Source organism: Drepanopeziza brunnea (genome assembly GCF_022702325.1).
Source record: "Drepanopeziza brunnea f. sp. 'multigermtubi' strain 214-2 chromosome Unknown ctg14, whole genome shotgun sequence".
Classification (NCBI taxonomy): Eukaryota; Fungi; Ascomycota; class Leotiomycetes; order Helotiales; family Drepanopezizaceae; genus Drepanopeziza; species Drepanopeziza brunnea.
Window position 1 is genome coordinate 1,548,817 of NW_027094077.1, and position 20,626 is coordinate 1,569,442.

Genomic DNA, 20,626 nt, shown 5'->3' on the forward strand with positions numbered 1-20,626 from the left:
GCTCGTCAAAATGGTGATAGGCACGACCATAGCTAAGGACGAGCGCCTGATGTCTTCAATTTTCTTTATATGATTATCCATTACTTTGCTAGGCGATATTATACGACGATTACCAATCCGTATTCACCTGGCCAGTGCAGACCCTTTTTAAACTCGCTCTCTATAAGCCCTCCACGGCCCTCGACGCCTGGGCTGTTCTTAGAGGTCGGCTGTAATATACAGTATCAGTGGCTATCATAGGCCTCTATCAATTGATCGGCGAGGTTGCAATCGTCGAAGGATTGCTTTCATATCGGCAAGAATCAAAAAAGAGATTAGGAAATGTGGATTTCTAGCGCGAAATACTTAGCAGCTACACGTGACATGACTGGCAAACACTTATATTTCAACGAAGACCCTGTCAGTCCAAACTTCAACATCGTTGCCGACCCGACAGGAAAACTATACCAGTAGCCAGTTGGATCCTGAGATGCTCACCAGCATGCACACAGCGTGCGTGGCCTCGCTCCTTTCATGTCACACGGTAGTCAATGCAGGTGACATTAGCCAGATAGCATCTCAGCTGCCAAGGCCATCCCATTAATCTGTTCTTTTTGCTCTGCAGAGACCCATATGGCCGAAGTAACATACCAGACTCCGTTTATAACCTCCTTGAGGAGATGAAAATCGATCCATGGATTCCAAGCCCGATGGCAGCTTCATCATGACCCACGCCGCCCCATTGTCCTCAGCATCCAGCTCCAACTCCGCGTTCTGCTCGACCTGCCAGACCCTCGAGATGTGCATCACCACTTTTGAATCACTACTAGCATCTGGAAAATGGAGTGAACCCATGCCCCGGGGCCTCACACCGGAGCAAGATGCTCGAATTGGTCGCCGTTCTGAGATCAAATATCGTGCCGAAGTGCAGCAATGTCCTGGCTGTCAATCTCTTCTCGCAGCGTGGGATGAGTACATGAAAACAGCAGACGAGATAGATTTTGACCCGTCACTGTACGTGGGGCATGAGAAAGCTGACTATGATATCAAACTTGTGATAAAGAGAAATGACACGACGTGGAGCAATCCGATTCGAATAGCCAGTAGCTTCTCAGGGATTCCGGTAAGTGTTCTCTCACCTTGTCTAAGGAACAAATATAACAAATTATCCTAGGGTCTGTATCTGGAACCGACTTTAAAATTCCCCCCATCGTGTGAACTGGGACGCATCTGTGACCCTTCTCGCGTCGAAATCTCTTTACTCAAGAAGTGGGTTTCTTGCTGTGAAGAATCCCATGACGATACATGCTCGGCTGCAATTGTTTCGACAAACCTGGGTCCTACTACTCCAGTCAATTACATTGATCTCGAACAGTCCTGCATCGTGGCACTTTCGGAACCGCCACAATATGTCGCTCTGAGCTACGTCTGGGGCCAAGTGCCCACCCTTATGACAACCAAAAGTAACCTCGAGGAAATGAGGATACCAGATGCACTAGCAAAGGCAGCAGATCAGATCCCTAAGACGATCCGGGATGCCATGAATTTGACTCTTGCGCTGGACGTAAATTACCTCTGGGTCGACGCTCTCTGTATCGTGCAAGACGATTACGAGACCAAACAAGACCATCTCCAAGCCATGCCATCTATCTATTCCCTTGCCAAGTTCACACTCGCCATCATTAATGGCCTTGATGCCAATGCAGGCATACAAGGAATTGGCACAAACCCAGAATCTCGATCCGTGCCGCCGTACATCAGGCTCCCAACTAAGACCGTAGCCGTCAAGTCAAAAACCCTCCACAAACGCCTTAAATTTCTCAACCGAATGGGGTTCCATTCACGCCCGATTTGGAGTCGACGAGCATGGACGATGCAAGAACAGATGTTTTCAAAACGTCTCCTCCTTATGGAGGGGCTTGCATCTTGGATTTGTATGCGTACGCAATTTCGAGAAGAGATTGAACGTGCAGTCGAGGATGTAGATTATGCAAAGAGCAATCCAGCGAACCAGCGATACAGGCTCATTCATCCGCGCAACATGAATCTGAAGATGCTGGGGAGGCTAGTAGACGAGTACAATCAGCGGGATCTCTCATTTGAAGAAGATGTCTCGGATGCTTTCCTAGGAATCTCGGCCCTGAGCGTTCCTCTTTTTGGACCCATACATTTTGGAATGCCAGAAGCATTTTTCGACCACGCAATGTGCTGGCAACCATCGTCAAAACTTCGACCCCGTCAACTGACAAATCCAGAGAGGAAGCTGCCGAGCTGGTCTTGGATGGGATGGTACGGAGAGCTGGACCTCTCGCTATGGGAAGTGTTCCAAGACCATATCCTGGAGATCTTCGACGACATGAGCAAGAGCCCCTTCCTTGGGTTTGACATTCGTATCAAGCCATTGGTTACGTGGCATAAGATCTGCTTGGCCTGCAACCAATATTTCCCGATCTCGAATTCCTATCACGAGTCTCGTGGCATTTTGGAAGCTCCCGCGGGATGGACACGCCTCGATGCTCCTTCGCATTGGCCGAGGGACTTGGCTAGTTCTTATTTCCAACGAAGTTCCGAAAAAGGTGCCGGAACGTTCGGTAAGCTCTTGTATCGATATCCCATTATCCACCCTGACCACGATCCTCCTCATCGCTGTCGAAACCCCCTCTTTGATACCATACTCAATGTCCGCACTCAGCGGCTTTTTTCTATCGTTTCAGTTTCGGAAATCCGCAGAAAGGAGTTCAAGTGGAGTACGGAGCCTTCGATCATCGACGCTTACATTCTGGACGACTCTGGGGCTCGCATAGGAAGCGTCTCTCCTGTCGATCTCCCATTGGGCTCCTCTTACACCGATTGCGAGTTCATCGCCATATCCACTGGTTCGTGTCCATCTCGTCAAGCCGATGGGAGTAAATGGGGCAAAACGTGGGCATCAGGGCGTTCTCATCCATTTGAAATAGATGTCGACGGGGAGTTCGCCATGGGAGAGCGATACGAATTCGTCAACGTGCTGTGGATCGAAAGACGAGAAGGAGTTGCATATAGGAGAACGTTGGGCAGGATCAGCAAGCGAGCCTGGGAAAGGGGCCCCCTAGAGGAGGTTGATGTAAGACTCGGCTGAGGCCGTCTCGAGAGTTTTTGCTCTTCCACGTGCTTCTCCATGGCTACTCTCTTATTTTACTCGCCATCCGAAATGGTTCTTGACGACTGGCTGCAGCTTCAGCCACAACACCGTGCGAGAGAATAACGGAGTCGCATGCAAAGAAAAGATGCTTAGTTACCCCGCAGTCTCCCCATCCATGGAGTTGCATGTTGGGTAGGGCATCTCAACTCGATATTCTGCAGCAAAGCGATACTCCGGTGGACGAGAGTAGCTTTACGAAGTAGTGCATATATTTATAGGCCAGCCTTCTTCCCATCTCGGTTGTCAAACTCAATTCTCACGTTGCAGAGCATCAACATTTGCACTCTATGGTGTTGCTCAGCTGGACCATCCTTCGACTTCGACTTTGACTATCGATATTTCTTTTGTTCGGGACACCTCCCTCGCTACCCAATCGGCCGAGGTGGTTGATGCACCGATCGGATATAGTACGTAGCCTGCTGCAACAAGGTGGTATCCACATCATTCGGAGTCGGATTGGTGATCCGAGAGACCCATCTATACAGAGTATCGTAGGTAGTACTACTTACTTACGATATGCCCCGCTCCGACTCCCTTCGGCATGACCGGTTGCGGTAGGTGGAGACTTCGGGAGAAGGACAGGGCATGGAGTTCTCGGACTGGTCCCTCCCGACGAGCCGCTCCAGCTGCCACTTCCCGAAAACAAAGCAAGAAACAGGCTGCGGGCATGAAGGCCCGGGTCGGGTTAGTATCGGTCGTCAGAGCCGAGCCGAGCGGCAACTAAGCCAACCAGCGATCTCATGCCGATTTTGATTTTGATTGGGCACTTCCAGCAAAGCACAAACCCGATCCCTGACGAGACGGCTCGGCCTGGAAGCCAAAGCCATCACCATCTCCATAATCGATACGACGCAACGCTGCATCCTCGGGCCGGGCAGCCGGCCGGCTTCTGGGGCCGTTGCATGAAAACATGGTACAGTAGTACAGTACAGTACTTAGTGTACTAGGTACATACTCCTTTTCTTCCCGAACATGCTTGCTCGCCTGCCTACTTGCCTGCTTGAGCGAGGAATAGTCATACGCAGGATAGGTACATCTTTCACATGTCAGACTGGCATGCAAGCACAACAAGCACAGCAAGCACAGCAAACAAGCAAGCAAGCAAGCAAGCAAGCAAGCATGCATGCATGCATGTGAAAGCGGATCGACGGCGTATTTACGTCGTATCGTAATAATCCTATTTGAAGTACCTAGCAACACGAAAAAGCCGATTACATACGGATCTGCACGGCTGTAGATACGCTGATAAGCTGATAAGGATAAGCTGATAAGCTGATAAGCTGATAATCCCATAAGCAGATGAACCGATGAACCGACGAACCGATAAACAGATAAACAGATAAGCAGATAAACATATAAGCAGATAAACACATCAGCAGATAAGCAGATGAACAGATAAACGGATAAACAGACCAACAGACCAACAGACAACCAGATAAGCCGGCCGAGATGAGAGAAAGTTGTGCGACGACGACGACACTGTTTGCGATGAAGAACAACACGAAAGGGGGCGAAATGGGTATTCTACCTACCTCTACTTACCATACCTACTTACCTAGGTACCTACCAACTCTTCTCGTCTGCATTTCAAGTCAAGTCAAGTCAAGTCATAATCAAGGTGGCAACTGACGTCATCAAGAGCATCCCGAAAACGGGGTCATGATATCATCAGCGGCTTTTCACATGCCAATATCTGATCCTTCATCCCTTGTCTTCCCCAACCATCTCCACTTTTCATCCACATCTCCATCCTTGGGCATACCAACGAGCTCTTGGCCTACATCCCACCCGGAGCCAGATGCATATTGATGAAACTTCCCAACAAAACGTCTGGTTCGTCTCTCTCGTCTCTCTCGTCTCTCTCGTCTCTCTATCCCACCGCAGCTGCAGCTGCAGGGAATAGGAGTCCGGATGCTGGCACATGTCCCTAGGTACTAGGTACGTAGGTAGTATGTCCCTCTACTCTTCTCCACTCCATAGCCACCCCTCCATGGGCGGCAGGGCAGAAGGCTACCTACGATAGAGCTAGAGCTAGATCTATCTCTATATCTAGACCTAGAGATAGACCTAGACCTAGACCTAGACCTAGACCTGGACCTAGACCTTGAGTACAGCAGAAGAAATTCGGTGGCCATGTCTTGATTAAAACATGAGCTCATCCATCCCTTTGCTCAGACCTCCTCCCCGTCTCCCCTCCTTCTCTTCCGACCTTCTGACCACCCTTTCCCAACAACCACCCACACACTGACGACGGGACATTGGATCAACAGATTGAAGAGTGAGTGGCTTCGATCCTGTTTGGCTTGAGACTGGACTGGCCTGGACTGCTTTGGCACCTGGAGATGCAGGTCCGCTCATGTTCAGCCGCGGAAGGGAGGGCTTGACACGACAGGTACAGAGAGAGAAAAACAGAAGAGCTGAAGCTGACGGGGTTACACGACAGATTTATCAACCATCACACTCGACCAGAATACAGAATACAGAAGCAGATACCAACGACGACAGACGAAATGGCACCCCAAGTCAACGGCGACGCTCCATCCTCGGCATTCCTGAGCGTACGTTCCTTTCGTTCCATCCTTACCCGCCCAAAGAAAAGATCCCAATGCCCTACGCGATAAAGATGGATAATAGAAACGCTGCTAACGCGCGCGCGTCCGAAAACAGCACCTCTTCTCCTACCCCGTCATCTCCGACTCCATCTCCACATTCAAATCCAACCCGTACGGCGCCAAGTCCCTCTCCCTCTCCTCTTCACTCACGCACACCTTCGCCGACCCCCTGATGCCCTACCTGAGCAAGCCCTATCAGTACGTCTCCCCGTACGTCAAGCGGGCCGACTCCATCGGTGACTCGACGCTCTCGACGCTCGACTCCAAGTTCCCCGTCGTCAAGAAGCCGACCGGGGAACTGGTCGAGGATGGCAAGAAGATGGTCTTCTTCCCGCTGATGAAGGGCAACGAGGGCAAGGAGTACGTGTTCGGCGTCTACGGCAGCGAGGTGAAGAAGGTCGGCGGCGACGGCATCGTGACGTGGGGCAAGGCCGCGATTGCGACGGGCCTGGTGGTGGGTGGTGATGCCGTCGGCTGGCTGCAGGGCTTCTTGGCGGGGAAGAAGGCTGAGGCGAAGGAGGTTAGCAACGAGAAGTTGAACAATTAGGTTGTCAGGCGTGTTTTGGCTTGCATCGATCTCGTGATAGAGAGAGAGAGAGCGCGGGCCGGAGGTGGGGGGGGGGTGGGGGGGGGTTAGCGAGAGACGGGAGAGATGCGAATCCGAAAAGAAGCGAGCTGAGAATTGGGGTGGGCGTTGGATCTGATAACTTTGGTGTCTCTCTTGTTTCCTTTTCCGTTTTGGTTTTTTTTTTCTCCTTTTTTTTTTAATTTCCTTAAAAAAAGAAAAGTCTCCTCCTCCTCCCTCGCTCTTTTTGGAGACTGGCTACGAGATGGTAGATAGGTGGCGGGTGGGTGAACGGAGTGCGATCAGGAAAAGTCCAAGACGGATTCTTTTTTTAAAGTATTTACATATGTAATTTTTTCTACGCGGAACATTTTTTTTTTTTTTTTTTTTTTTTTTTTTTTGGGTGTGGTTCACATGGTCCATAACTACTCCGTAGCGTTTCGGTACAAGCTGTTTTGTATTTCATGATTTAGCAATGGAGAAGGGTTACTTTCGCTTGTGCTTGCGCTGAGAGATCCCGCAGGGCTCAGTCCCCTCTCCTCGGTATGACAAGATGATGATCTATTAGCGAGAAAGGGGTCACTTCCAGACGATATCTCGGGGATACAGAAGGGGCAGAGCGGCTTGTTTGAGATGGGCGCAAGGATCAGATCAAGAGAGAGCATGCAGACAGCCACTCACTTGGACACTGGGTGCATTATACCATCCAGACGGATCAGATCTTGTTTGGAGACCCAAGGGGCTGTGCCGAAGCCCCTTTGCGGCCTTGTTTGACTACTACCGGTCCTCTCTACCAGAAGAAGCTCTCCAAAGAGGAAGAACGTTTCTGGAGATGTGATAGGTGCCGCGTTTGTCCTTTCGGATGTGATGTCCTACCCGCGACTACGGTATACCAACTTCCGTACCTGCCCAGAACAGGCACGCAGCCGAAAGCCACCCCGTGTCCGGAGCCGCTGTACGGGTTCTGCAAGACTGTGTGTGCAGGCCACACCCTCCCGAAGGAGCGGCGTGTCATATACCACCAGTAACGTCGCGCGCCCCCCTCGCTGATCCTATTGCCGGATGGATACATACGCAGGATGAGGCCCCATTGCCGCCAGTCTTTGGAAGGCTCGCAGCTAGCTAACTTGCTAGCTAGCTGAGATTTTTGATTTTTGATTTCGGAGCGGAGCAGCGACCGTACCGTACCTACTCTTCTGCCGTGATCCCTTCCCCGCGATCTCAGCTCCGGGATAGCGAAGAGCCGACGCCGACGCCGACGCGCGCCGCGCCGCGCCGCACTGTGCAAACACGCTGAGCGTGCTCGGAACGGCAGCAACGGGGCCCGATAGAGTAGGTACCTAGAGAGGAGGCCACGCGGCGCTCGCTCGCTCGCGCAGGGAGGGTGTGGTGTGGTGTGGTGTGTCTGTCTATCTGTCTGCTCGTCCGGGTGGGCAAGCCCTAGCTGGCTCGCTCGCTGCCCTCGCACCCTCAACGCTGAGATAGACAGACGCGCGAGATGATTCCTCACTGGTGTGTTTCTTGTAGTAGATAGAGCCTGCTAGGCTGCACGCGGGAGGACCCTGGACGCACGTATAATAGGATCGAGGTGAGTCACGTGTCATCCATCTCCAGCCCGCCTTGACGTGCTGATAGTCTGCTTCCCGGTCTACCTAGGTGTCGAACGTTTGCGACGCCGGCTAGGTACGTTGGAGCTGGACCACCGCTCGCCCTGACGAGCCGAGCCCTCCGCTTCGCTTCGCTTCGCGTCGAGACCGAGAGCGCCCATGCAGCGATCATCACGCTCTTCCTCAATGCCGTCCACCAGCTCAGGACCCCGGGACGAGAGAGGGTATATATAGCAGCTGTGCGGAGGCCGAGATGGAAGCCAGCGGCCACCACCACCCCGCCTGGCAGACGTCACGGGAACCAGGGCATCGGGCGTCGCTCCTAGACACGACGGAGGCGAGAACGGCCTCGACGGTCGACGACGCTCTGTCCGAGCAGCACATCGCGCCTCTTCAGTTCCAGGCCAGAGAGCCGGGACGGCCCCCCAAAGGAAGAGGAGAATACCGGTACCGCTCTCGAAGCGTGTGGCCCGTGCGCCTCACGGAGGGGGCTGCTCAGAGGCCCGCCCCCGATCCCTTCTCTCCCGCGCTCAACATCTCACCCGCTCACATGTCCAGCGGAGCCTTCTCAAGATGGTTCCTTCGTCCCAAACGACCGACCATCGATCCGCCGTTACAATTATCCACATTCTCCTATGTTTTTTTTTTCTTTCTTTTTTTCTTTCAAGACTGCAGCAGCAGCTCTCTTCTCCTTGTCCGTCACCCTTTCCCCTTCCTTCCTCCCTTCTTGACAACCCATACATACATAGCCTCCAATCGATCATCAGCGATTAAAAAAAAAATATATAAAAAAAAAAAAAAAAAAAAAAAGGACGAAAGACGAAAGATATCTCATCTATTTTTTCTCGCCTAGTCTATAAAAGGAAGGAACCCAAGATGGCAATGTTAAACACCTCCTTCTGTTATTATTATTATTATTATTATTATAATATGAGAGCTCTTATATATATTTCCTAGACTTATTAACATTTTGATAATGAAACGATTAAAAAAAAAAAAAAAAAAAAAAAAAAAAAAAGAGGGCGCAAAGAACAACGAGACCACCGAATTAAATCCTCACCCAGCCCTGAGCTTCAGCACAATCGAAAAGACGAGCACCTATCCTGCCCCCCGCTCCCGCCCTCACCCGGCTCCACCCACATCTCCCCCCTCGAGATCCCATGCACGTACGCATCGCCAACAAACTCATACCCGCCTCCCCCGCCTCCCCGGCCCCGAATCACAAACGGCAGTTTCCCCCCCTCCAACAGCACCACGTAGTCGCCGACCTCGGCCAGCCGCGGAACCAGACCCAGGTACCCCGCGCGCGTCCTCGCCATCCTGCGGTTGACCATCGTCGCCAGCAAGGCCCGGAAGCCCATCTCCGGGTTCGGGACCCCGACGAAGCGGAGAACGTGGCCGATGATGACGATGATGATCCACGGCCACAGGGCGCCGGACAGGCCGAGGCGCTGGATGTAGACGAGGAGGCGCTGGCGCGAGCGGAAACGATAGTAGAGGGGTCGGATGGCATCCTCTCTCTCCGTCGCGAGGCCTCCGGTGAGGGTCTGCCAGAGGGCTTCTTCAAAGGGCTCGCCCGTTGGGTACGTGGAGCCTGCGTCTGGAGGGAAGCGCACGCCGACCGCGGATGCCCACTCGTGCACGTATGCTTGATTTCGCCGCAGGACTTGGGCCTGCTTGCGGAGGGTTTGGTAGCCGTTCGTATCCTGCACTTCCCAGTGACTGCTTATTCTTTCTAGCCGGTCGACGATGTAGCCTGAAAGTTCGAGCTGGCCGAGCTCCTTGTGGACAGTTGGCCTGCATATCGAGTTGTTGGTTGCGGAAAATAGGAGTCTGACACCACTCCCTTCGGCAACGTGCAAGGCCTCGAAGTACAGCAAGGAGCTACAGAATTCCTCAGAGGCGCGCCAGTCTGGCACCCATGATGGAAGTTTGAGATCAATGCCCTCATTCTTTCGCAACCTCGGGATACTCAGAAAATCCAGGTTTGTTGCCATTTCCATGGCGTTGCTGGCGGCGTCGATATACAGTTCCCTGGTACCATTTAGATAATTCGGCAATATAGAGTGCTCCTTAAAACTCTCATAAGAAGACAGGCCGTAATAAGCGAAAATGTCATCTCTCGGGTCAGAAGCCAATGCTCGCCGATGTCTTGTCAGAACTTGCCAGTAGACCCTCTTGACACCGTTCGCCGTTTCGTGCTGAGTGTGCTGCAGTGCAAGCAGCACCTCAAGGTTCGGACTCACATAGAACTCAAAGATCCATGTTTGATGCTGGATGATATACCAGAGCGCTCGCTGTAGCTCAGACCACGCAATCCGCGATCGACCGCAAAAGATCCAGGTGTTCTTCGACAGTGCGATTTCCTGGACTATCCACGCGCGTCGGAACCAATCCCGGTCTAGGAGCTTGAAAAATGCAGACCAATTTTGGCTGAAGACAGCTAGCGCCAAATACCTGCGAGACCGAAACCAGAGGGATCTCCGTGTCTTCGCTTCCGGGTCAAGATCACTCAGGGCAGAGGATAAGGTCCGGATAAACTTCAGAGCCATTGAGCTCTGGTCTGCTTCTTTTCCCAGCCACACCAAAGTTTTGCTCGACTGAGCATAGATATGGCGCATCTCGGCAACTTGGTTTCCCCTTTCCTCGTCGTTCCCTTGGTCAATGCAGATCGAGTCGATCCAGAACGGCTTCTCGATAGTTTTGGTCCGGCATAAAAGAAGAAACTGGTAGAGGTTGGCGGGAACGTTGATGAATTTTCCCTCACACATGACTTGCCCTTGGTCGAGGGGGTGGCCCCAGACATACGAGACAGCGTTGTAGGCTCGACATTGCGATAAAGGATGTGAGGTGATCTCGCACGTCATGGGCTGGCCCTGCTCTTCCGTGACAGTATGGAGAAGGACGAGGCGGATATGGATCTCTTCGGTGGGGAGAGGCTTATACTCGTACCTCTCCAACGCCATGTTGTCGTTGATGTGTGTTTGAGCGGTGGCCATGTCGAGTACCTGGGAATGTCAGAAAGTGAAAGTGACGACGCCGTCTCGACCTAAGTTCGTGTGAAGGCGGACTTTTCAACTTCTGTGGTACACTGGTACGATATGTGCGACGTGGACCGTGCCCATATTTGTAAATGGTGAGTGAGCCTTGCCTTCAGGAAGGAGCGGATTCCGAGAAGTGATGTGTTGTTTTCGACGAGTCTTGATAATTATCCCCAGCAGTGAGCTGGAAATTGCTTGCACGCGATACACATGTAGACTTACATCCAATACCCACGCCGATCGAGCTCGCTCGTCTTCTTGCCCATCTTGGAACGATTCTCTTGTGGAATTCGATTACATATTCTCCAACGCTGGAATATGCTCAAGTCTCCTGCCCTTACCGCCCGTCCACTCACTATTTGATAGCAAGCACTTAGCCCCAGTGGCTAGGATTATGTTGCGTCCCATTAGAGTTTGCTATCCCTACATAGGCATGCTTTCCTGATCTGTCATGCGTGTTACCGTGAACGCCCGCTTGCTTTCCTAATTCCATTGTACGCCAGTTCCTCCTATCCCATCACGTCTATACTCCGTGCCTCCCAAATCAGGAATTATTTCGATCCCAACTTTCTCTAGGACTTCCAATCGTGCTCCACCCTCCACGCATCGCTAGGCGTCAATCCCATTGCGACAATATCACAATCCCGATGTCCCCACTTCTCGCGAAACACGTTCCGTCCATGCTCGATCGTGAGCCAGATTGCCTGCTCGAACCCGGCACTGTCTCTGTAGAACGGTTCGCCTTCGCCGCCAGTCTGCCGCGCTTGCCCTGTGCGACGGTCAGCATTTCCCCGAGTAAGAAAGTCTTAAAAGTCCCGCGAGACATTTTGATATGGGGCAAAAAGAACTCTGGTACATACAGGTGTTGCGGCCGCGGCTAGACTCGCCTTTAGAGCGCTGCATAGCGTCCAGGACTTCAATTAGGTGTATCAGCGACGGGGAGTGTATTTCGTCTTCTTCCCACTTCTTGGCATCCGCATTGTTGGAAGGTTTGAGATGGAGTGCGCCGGCTGCGTATTCGAGCCATGCTTCGGTGGAGGTATCATCTTTTGCCTGGGTTTCGACGTCGGGGGGTGTCAGAGTCTCAGCTTCAGACGATGGTGTTTTGAGAGAATCACGCTCAATAATAGGTACAGCGCCAGAGGGTGATCTAATAGGCGTCTTTTTGTGCGTTAGTTCCGCCTCGAAAGCGAGCTCCTTTTCGATGACATTTGGGTCCTCGAATGAGGCTTCTGTGGTGTTCTTTTTACGGTAGAGGACGATGAGGTCGGAGAGGGAGGAGGCGACGTCGAAGATCATGCCTGAGGGGACTTCTTCGATATTCATGTGAGCCATTTCGAGGCGGGCATCTGGGATCAGCGCATCTTAGTCAAATGCCTACTCTTCAGGACGAGAGTTTCAAGTTGGGAGGCTTTGGGGAGAAGACAAATACTTACGCATATCACAATCTGTTCCGTAAAATGGAATCATGGTATCCCATCCTCCGACCTCCACAAACGCCGCCACGTTCACCAGCGCCAACCTGTCATAGGAGAAGAAACGCATCGCCCACCTAATTGGTTTTCCCGTCTCAGGTACCGGTGCGGTGACATCCCGTAGAGCCTTCAAGCAGTTAGCATACAGCGACATGTAATCCGAGTAATCATGCTTTGGGTCCGAAGGTGGCAGGATCGAGACCCCTGATTTTTCGTGCGCGGCGAAGTACTGGTCTTCGAAAGACAGGGCTACCACGTCCATATGTGACCAAAAGTAATGATCCCATTCTGACTGGATGGAGTGCCAGAGATAGAAGTTCTGCAGCTGGGCGAAGCTAAAGAGTGTGGGTGTAATGAGGACGTTGACGCCGAGCATGTGTAGGCGGGTGTGATTGAGGAAGAATGGGTTTTGCAAGGAGAGCCGCCCCTTGGCATTCGAGTCCATTACCCCCGTATTTTCCACGACGTAAATCTGTAGAGACCCGATTAGCTTGCATAGTGTAGGCCGAGAGGGGAGGTTACGTCTTCGGGCGGCCATCCGGCTGTGATATATGATACCACGACTTGTTGGAGCAATCTCCAGTTTCTGGTGAAGCCAATGAATAGCGGGGTGCTCTCTGGGACGTGCTTTGCAGGCGGGCGGTTCCATGAGGGGATCGGAGGGAGCTCCTTGGCGGAATGAGCAGCTGCTGCCAGAGGGAAGTTGTCCACAACTGGGAAGGCCTTTGCGGTTGGTTGGGGTTTGTATATTAAGGTATGCGTAGACGAAGATGTCGAGACAGGAGAGGCTTTCGATGGAGGCGCGTCGGCGGGAGGGGGAGGCGCTGGTAGTGTTGGTGGTGTTGGTGGTGTTGGTGGTGAGAGGGCTGTCGCAGGAATCTCTATGACCTTATCGTAGACAGTGTAAACCAGCTTTGGCATGCGACGGTGGTAGTAGAGGGTGGAGAAGATGAAGAGCATGGAGATGGTGGTGAAGAACATGTACCGATTGCGAAGGGACATCATCTTGCCGGTCAGCACAAAGTGTGCGTGTTAGCAGTTGTGATACGCGACGTGATCAGAGGAGAGGAAGCATTAGGATCTCCGATAGCAGAGTAGAATAGAGCGAAGAAAAGCAGAGGAAAGGAGAGCAAAGCCAAGCCAAGCCAAGCAGAGTAAGCAGAGTAGGCAGAGCAACGGGCGGTGCGAGGCTGATGGAAGAGTTGGCTTTGGCTGGTTGCTCAGGATCGGAGAGAAAAAGAACATGCGGGGCTGGCTTTGCATTGGGTGGTCAGCATCTCGCTCGGCTAGTAGAGATGGATGAGCTCATCAGACCGGGGCACATCGAGGGCGGTGAAGTTGGATCATGGCGGAAGATCAAAGCAGATGACACAGCTAACATGGCATTGACTTAAATTCAAGCTCCAGCTCCAGCTCCAGCTCCCTTTCAGCTAGGAAAATGCCCATTTTGCACATCGGAGTTGGTTTGCCATCCCGCCATTGCCACCAGTGGCATCGTCGGGCATAGACAGACAGGGCTACATTTCCAGACACAATATCAGCCGTCGCATACACGAGATGTTGATTTGGACGTGTCGTTGATGCGCTACAGTATTGTTGTCGAAGCAAGGGACCCGCTGCCTGCCAACTTCATACTTTCTTAATGCCACAACAAAAGTGGATAACGCTTCCACTTCAGCCACCGACAGCTAGGATCTGCAAGCTTAATATGCTGACAAGCTTTGGGCAGACCTCCGTGATGTCAAGGCTGAGATAAACAAGCTTCTCTCGACTCGGCAAAATATATGTTGCGACTTCCTATGCCGTGCGAGAAACAGCTGGAAAAGAGAACCACAGGTCTCCGCCTAACAAATGGCTGCTTTTCTGTCCTAACAAGCCTTAGGGGAATCCTAGAGATATTGTATCACGTGAATACTATGTATTCCCCAGCTTGGGAGCTTACAGAGTAAAGAACGGCCACCAAAACAGCGGGAACGTGGGTCAAGGTAACAAGAAAAGCCAGAGCATAATTCACGACAAAGAGCCTGGGTTAAACATTCTAGACCTGATACGCAAGCTAAAAATAATGAATCCACTCCTCCTCCTCCTCCTCATTTCTCTGCCCTTCTGATTCTACATACATATATCTTCATTCAACCATCCCTCACTATCCCACTACCCCCAAAGCAACGAAACCCAACAACACAATTCTTTCAAGCCGGTGCCCTCCGCAAGATCAGCACCCCATTCAACCCAATCACCACCCACAACCCCTCTCTTTCTCTCCCTCCTCACCCGTCACGCACCCGCAATGCCAAGCTCCGAAAAGAAAAACCAAAAGCACACTCCATTCCACCAAATACATTTCCAGTCCAGATCGGAACCCTGTGGCCCATCCACAAGAGTAGGTACGGTAGTTTATCTTCAAAAGGGGAGAGGGGAGAGTAGTGCCGGAACGGCCTTTGCGTAGATCAAGGAATCTACCTAGGTCTTGACCAGTGACGATACAGATGCCAAGTTCCCCTCGTCAAATCCATGCGCTCGGGAAAGAAGCACACATACACACACACACTCTCTCTCTCTCTCTCTTTCTGGTGACTCCGTCCAGAAATAAATAGCAGAAGACAATTGATAGTCGATGGCGAGGAGAGAAACACACAATGCAAATCCGCATCTACCAATATCCTGCTCTCCCAAGCGTCACGTCGCCGAGCTGTTGAGCATAGCCAAAGAAGCTCGATTGTACCTATTTAGACAGGTGCAGATACATCTGATAATAATCAGCAGTCACTGCATGGGCGTCGCATAAGGCTATGTGAGCTTTCATATGACCATCTTCAATCCTCTCTTTATATACCACCACACGCCAGCATATCATTTCACATTCAACCACGCCATTCCTAGCAACGTATCCCTCGCCCCCTCACTCTCCCAATCAATCCTTAGCTCGACCTGCTCGCTCCCTTTGCGCGAAATGGCAACCAAGCTATCGCCCTTGAAATACGCCAGCGTTCCGTTCTTCCCATTGCCCGCGGCCGTGATCCGGTACAGCGGGCCCGCGCTGTGCAGCACCTTCTTCTCAGGCAGGAGCTGCAGATCGTTCTCGATGCACCAGTCCTCAACCTGGTGTCTGAATGTGACTTCTTCCACCGCGGGGGCGGGTTTCTTGGCGGGGACGTGTGGTAAGGGCGGGGAAGTGGAGATGCGGGTGGGTTTCGAAGGGGCGGGGAGTTGAGTTGCGGCGGCGGAGCCGAGGTCGAGGGCGTGATTGATCATGTTGTGGCCTTTTTCGAATTCAGCTTGAATTGCGGGGATGGCTTTGATCCCGTCTGGGAAGACGGCATCGCGCCACCATTCGAACCATTGGCCGATTTCTTGGTTGGGACCCACGACTGTGAGCCATTGATGCAGTATATCGTGCCACATAGGAAAGACGGTGTCGATGAGGACTTGTGCCAATACGCGGGGCTTGAGAATGTCTTGCCATGCTAGGATGCCTTCTAGGGTCTTCATATACGGCGACTGATCGTTGGGATCGACCATGAAATATTCCGGGGTTTTTAGGAATCTGCTCATAATTGGGAGGACATGGTTCATAATCAAAGGTGTCCAGTGGTCGTTATTGGGATTCGGGCAAAGCACAGTGAACCATTGTTCCAGCCCTGGCACAACTCCTTTCCGGAAATCCCAGTTATCGATCAGTTGACGGAATTTGCGTTTGATATCGCTGACCAGGCCAGTCGAGCTTTTCGGGTCGACATGATGCGCGGGTAGATACTGAAGCCATGGAAACAGCCATAAATGCGGCAGTTCCTTAGTCCGCCTCTTCTTCGGATTCCAGGACGAGACTGCTCCGTTGAGCTTGCCGAGCACAGCTTGGTCCAAGATTTGGGATCGAATAAAAGATGGTAACAAGTCTTTCCAGACATCGAAAAGTGTCAGTAGAGGCGTTGGATCGTGGACGTCCCAGGTCTGGTTTATTGCGGAAACAATCTTCGGGAATATGATCTTGTAAATCATACTTTCGTACGCCGTAGTAGACTTCGAATGAATCCGGTGCGAACCGTTATTTCTCACATAGTTCTGGTTTGTGAATGTTTTTCCATTATAGGAGGTGGCTCCAAGAATATGTCGTGTTTTGAACAGCTGGAGAGCTTTGCCATCCAGCTTTGGGTTTTCCAGCGGTTGCCAGCCTTCTACTGCTTGTCGGAGAAAAGGATGCACAGCGGCAACAGCGATATCCGATAGTTCCTCACTGGCTTTTGAGGATCCTGGTTCAGCTAAAGTATCCGCAGCTATCAATGCTTCGATTACAGGATCCCATTCTAGATCCTTCACAGCTTGCGAAATGGATGCCACTGTATCCGCGAAAGACCTCATGCTTTCGTATTCACGTTGTTCCTCGTCGAGCTCCTGTTGCTGTTGAACGATGGTCATCTCCACATAAGCTTTCCGCTCCTCTAGATTCTTCCACTCTTCGACGTAAGCAGAGAGATCGTTTTGTGCTCGTCGCGCCAATTTCTTCGATTCCGTTTGCTCGACAGTCTCAAATGAAACTCCTCCAGCGGTAGGTGTTAGAAGTCCAGAGGTCGATGTGAGTAGCCGTTGACCAGGCGCAGTCATGTCCAGGATAGGAGCAAAAGCTTCCGGAATTTCCAGACCTGGCGCAGCTCTCTGCACTTCTTCCAAAGTGCGGAATTTCGGCTTTGGAGCTCTTCGAGGAGTACTTATTCCACTCCCACCACCACTTTCAAATACACCCTTCGGCTTCTTCCTGCGTTTTTTTCTCTCCTCGTCCGAATCCTCATACTTCTCCCCCTTCAATTTAGCCTGCCGCTTCTCCTCCTCAATCTCCTGCTTTGACTTTTCCTTTACAGCACCCAACCCAACACCCTGCGGGCGTAGCGTAACCTCAATAACCCCACTTCGTCCCTGGCCCTCCTTTCCTAGACCTTCGCCCTCTTTGTACCCCATCTTCGCCATCATCCTTGCGGCAAAGGACCCAGCGTTGACCCCCGGCGCGGCCTGCTTCTTCCCCGCTCCTCTACCGCTACCCACCGGCGTTGAAAAGGCACTCGGCCTTGCAATCCTCGGCGTCAATACCTCATCCTCGACATTCTGCAGTATCGGTACCGCAGCAGAAGACGGTACGAAACCCCGTCCCAAAGGCGTACTGCTCTCCGCAGGCGCAAACGTCATTTTCTTCGTCGCTGGACTGCTGAAACCCAATCCCTTCTGCTTCGGCGCTGCAAACCCCAGTCCTCGAGGCGCAGAACGCTCGTCCTCTCGCGCATCATCCGTATCGATATCCACATCTTCGTTTGCCGACCCCTCTTGTTCTTCGCCTTCTCCCTCTTCATCAACGTCTTCCTCGTCGTCCTCATCAATGATCTTTTTTTGCCCCGTCGAAACAAATGCCACCCCCCTCCCCCTCAACCTCTTCCCTTTCCACCGCTTCCCATGTCCCCCTTCATCCTCACTCTCCGACCCAAAAACACCAAGCGCCGCACTCTCCTTCGCGTCGCGGCCGGTGCGCCGTCGTTTTCGAGGGTTGTAGTCTGCGAATTCGTCGGCGCGGGGGTCGGTGGATGGGTGAAGGAAATCGTCGTCATCTTCTGCATCAGAGTCGGAGGAGGAGTTATGTGCGTAGGCATGCATGGAGGCCATTTCGTTCTATGATGAGTGGGGGTGGGTTGTGAGCTGAAAGGCTCGATTGGAGAAGAAAAGATCCGAGGCTGTCGCGAATGATATTGATATGGAGGCGTCCGCGCTGAGTTAGCATCAGTCCGGTAGTCACGTGGTAGTCAGATTTGGATTCGAGGGGATCTCCTTATTCGAGTGACGTCTTTTCCTTACTAGATCCTGCTTCTACGGGTATGCTTATTATTATTTGAGCCTAGAGCTCAGTCCCGTGCCAATTCTTGATGAGCAGGTATATGCCTCTTCGGAAGATGAAGCGAATTACTTCAAGATGCCACATCTGTTCGCAGCACACCCCCTGAAGGCTAATACGGATAGTAGTTGACAAAAAATGACTTCTTAACTGATTCGTCGGAGAAGAAGAACAGTCCTCATGTACAAAATGCTAAGCATGACGTTCGTGATATATTCGCTCGTAGCCAATCATAGCCATATCTTCAATTAGCTATACCTCAGCCAACTAACTCCTCAACTCCGCATCAATATGCCCACCGTCCTGTCCATTCGCTCACGATGCAAAGACCCGAACGTTCAAATCTACACTCCCAGTCGCGATCACGCACTTTATGCTGACGTTTGCTGGCTCGTCCTTCTTAAATGCTCCGTTCGGCGTTCCATTCACTCCGTTGGTAGCTGGAGCTTCTTTCACTGCGCCTGGTGCCCAGCGAATGCAGCTGACGAAATGCCCATGCGCTTCGTCTAGCGACTTGACCATCTTCCCTTCTTGTTCGAGATCCCAGCATTTCAAGGTCTTGTCATCGGCGACGCTGAGTAAGTATCTGCCCCCCGGATGAAAAACAATACCTCGTACCCAATTGTCGTGTCCGATGAGGGTCTTGATCAACGTTCCTCGAGAATCCCAAATCCGTATGCTCTTGTCTCTGGATCCTGTCGCCACGAACTCGGCCGAACTGCTTGCAGGAGGTGGTTTATTCAGTCCTGCTAGCTTCGCAAGGTTGGGGTAACTAGCCGGGGGTGCAAATACACAACATTCGACGACGTGGTCATGACCCAGTAACGTTGCTTTCGGCTCGCCAGAAGAAGCATCCCAAATCCTTGCTGTTTGATCTTTCCCTGTTGACAATATGAATCGTCCATCGAATGACGGAGAAACATCTCGAACCCAGTCGGCGTGGCCTCGAATCGTCTTTACACAATAGCCCGTTGAGACGTCCCATATCCGTAGTGTCGTATCTCTGCTTGCTGAAACTAGCAGATTTCCTGAGGATGGAGATCCAGCAGCACCACTAGGTATGAACCGTACCGCTGAGACTGTATGGTCGTGTCCTGGTAACGTTCTTATGTTCTTGTACTCGTCGCTAGGGTCCCAAAGTTTGATAGTGAGATCGCTCGAGCAGGACGCCAGTAATGTGGACCCTCTGGGTCCTCCAAAATCCACATCGTGCACTGCTTTTGTATGCCCCTTCACTGTCCTTTCCAACTCTCCCAACTCCCAGTCCCATATTTTGATCGTGCTGTCTTCGGAGCCCGAAGCGAGCGAAGAAAATATGGGATGGAACGCAACGCAGGTAACCGGCTCTCTATGCGATTGGAGTGTGTGCCTTGCGGGAGATCGAGGAAGCCATTGCTTGGGATCTTGGTTCCTTCTTGAAAGTGAGGTCGGCGTCGCAGAATCAATCTCGGTTTGCAGCGACACATTTCTTGACTCCAGATCCATTATCTGCAAGAAGATCGTATCAGCAAACTGGGCCCCCACTGTATGTCGCAGCTTTCCCGTACCTTCTTTTGCAACCGAACGACACTTGTCCATTTTTTCTCCAAGAGGCCCTCGTATTTCTTGCTGGTCGCAGCATCGAAGGTATCCCCAATGCTCAGTTCTTCCCTCAACGCCGCGGCACTGCTTGTGAGATTTTGGGATGAGAGGTAGGCTATGATCGACTTGTGTCTGGCGTGGTGTCAGTGTCAGCAGCGTGCGCAGACAGCCCAGGGGATCGGGTCCCTTACAGCTCCTCGGCCTGCCGCGACGTCAAGATTTGTGTCATGATGATCGCAATCGTGATAGACGATACATGAATGTCCCGACCGCTGTGGGTGCCTGTGTGGTCCAAAGCAGCGCGCCGAGCCGCCGGATTCGAGGGCTTGCAAACGTGTTGTTGTTGGTGTTGTTGTTTACACGGAAACCTGTGATCAGAACTCAAACTGCGGTCCGAAAAGTAGCGCTCAGGAGGGTTTGGCGGGGTTGAATGTGAGCGGGAGTGGAAGGGGGAGCGGGAGCCGCGAATGCGAGGACTTGAACTTGGACTTGGACTTGAACTTGGAGTTGGAGTTAGATTATGGTTGTGCATCCATTCTCATGGCATGGCGGGGATGATCGACGACGAGGGTGAGACTGAGGCTCTTGCCACTGCCAGACAGCCCATGGTCCTGGAATAGGTAATCCGGGTGCACTGCATTGCACGGCACTGCACTGTACAGTACAGTGCTTATGAAAGTGCGGCCGCTGGCGCCGGTCTCCCTATCAACGAA

At 52.1% G+C, this 20,626-nt stretch overlaps 6 protein-coding genes across 6 annotated transcripts; 2 read left to right on the plus strand and 4 right to left on the minus strand.

The window, feature by feature from the left end:
• Positions 1 to 703: 703 nt before the first annotated feature.
• On the plus strand, positions 704 to 3,097 carry L3040_008029 (uncharacterized protein; the record flags this gene model as incomplete). Its single annotated transcript, XM_007297640.2, has 2 exons — positions 704 to 1,102; positions 1,154 to 3,097. 2 exons carry the CDS (start codon positions 704 to 706, stop codon positions 3,095 to 3,097), a joined length of 2,343 nt encoding a protein of 780 aa, XP_007297702.2.
• Positions 3,098 to 5,071: 1,974 nt separating this feature from the next.
• On the plus strand, positions 5,072 to 6,319 carry L3040_008030 (uncharacterized protein; the record flags this gene model as incomplete). The annotated part of the gene is made up of 4 exons (XM_007297639.2): positions 5,072 to 5,083; positions 5,431 to 5,438; positions 5,604 to 5,718; positions 5,828 to 6,319. 4 exons carry the CDS (start codon positions 5,072 to 5,074, stop codon positions 6,317 to 6,319), a joined length of 627 nt encoding a protein of 208 aa, XP_007297701.2.
• Positions 6,320 to 9,017: 2,698 nt separating this feature from the next.
• On the minus strand, positions 9,018 to 10,943 carry L3040_008031 (uncharacterized protein; the record flags this gene model as incomplete). Its single annotated transcript, XM_007297638.1, has 1 exon — positions 9,018 to 10,943. The coding sequence occupies one exon, from the start codon at positions 10,941 to 10,943 to the stop codon at positions 9,018 to 9,020; it is 1,926 nt and encodes a 641-aa protein (XP_007297700.1).
• A 614-nt stretch (positions 10,944 to 11,557) lies between these two features.
• Positions 11,558 to 13,465, minus strand: L3040_008032 (uncharacterized protein; the record flags this gene model as incomplete). Its single annotated transcript, XM_007297637.2, has 4 exons — positions 11,558 to 11,754; positions 11,846 to 12,334; positions 12,422 to 12,932; positions 12,983 to 13,465. The coding sequence occupies 4 exons, from the start codon at positions 13,463 to 13,465 to the stop codon at positions 11,558 to 11,560; spliced, it is 1,680 nt and encodes a 559-aa protein (XP_007297699.2).
• A 1,848-nt stretch (positions 13,466 to 15,313) lies between these two features.
• On the minus strand, positions 15,314 to 18,106 carry L3040_008033 (uncharacterized protein; the record flags this gene model as incomplete). Its single annotated transcript, XM_007297636.1, has 1 exon — positions 15,314 to 18,106. One exon carries the CDS (start codon positions 18,104 to 18,106, stop codon positions 15,314 to 15,316), a length of 2,793 nt encoding a protein of 930 aa, XP_007297698.1.
• A 541-nt stretch (positions 18,107 to 18,647) lies between these two features.
• Positions 18,648 to 20,142, minus strand: L3040_008034 (uncharacterized protein; the record flags this gene model as incomplete). Its single annotated transcript, XM_007297635.1, has 3 exons — positions 18,648 to 19,820; positions 19,880 to 20,045; positions 20,105 to 20,142. The coding sequence occupies 3 exons, from the start codon at positions 20,140 to 20,142 to the stop codon at positions 18,648 to 18,650; spliced, it is 1,377 nt and encodes a 458-aa protein (XP_007297697.1).
• Positions 20,143 to 20,626: the final 484 nt, after the last annotated feature.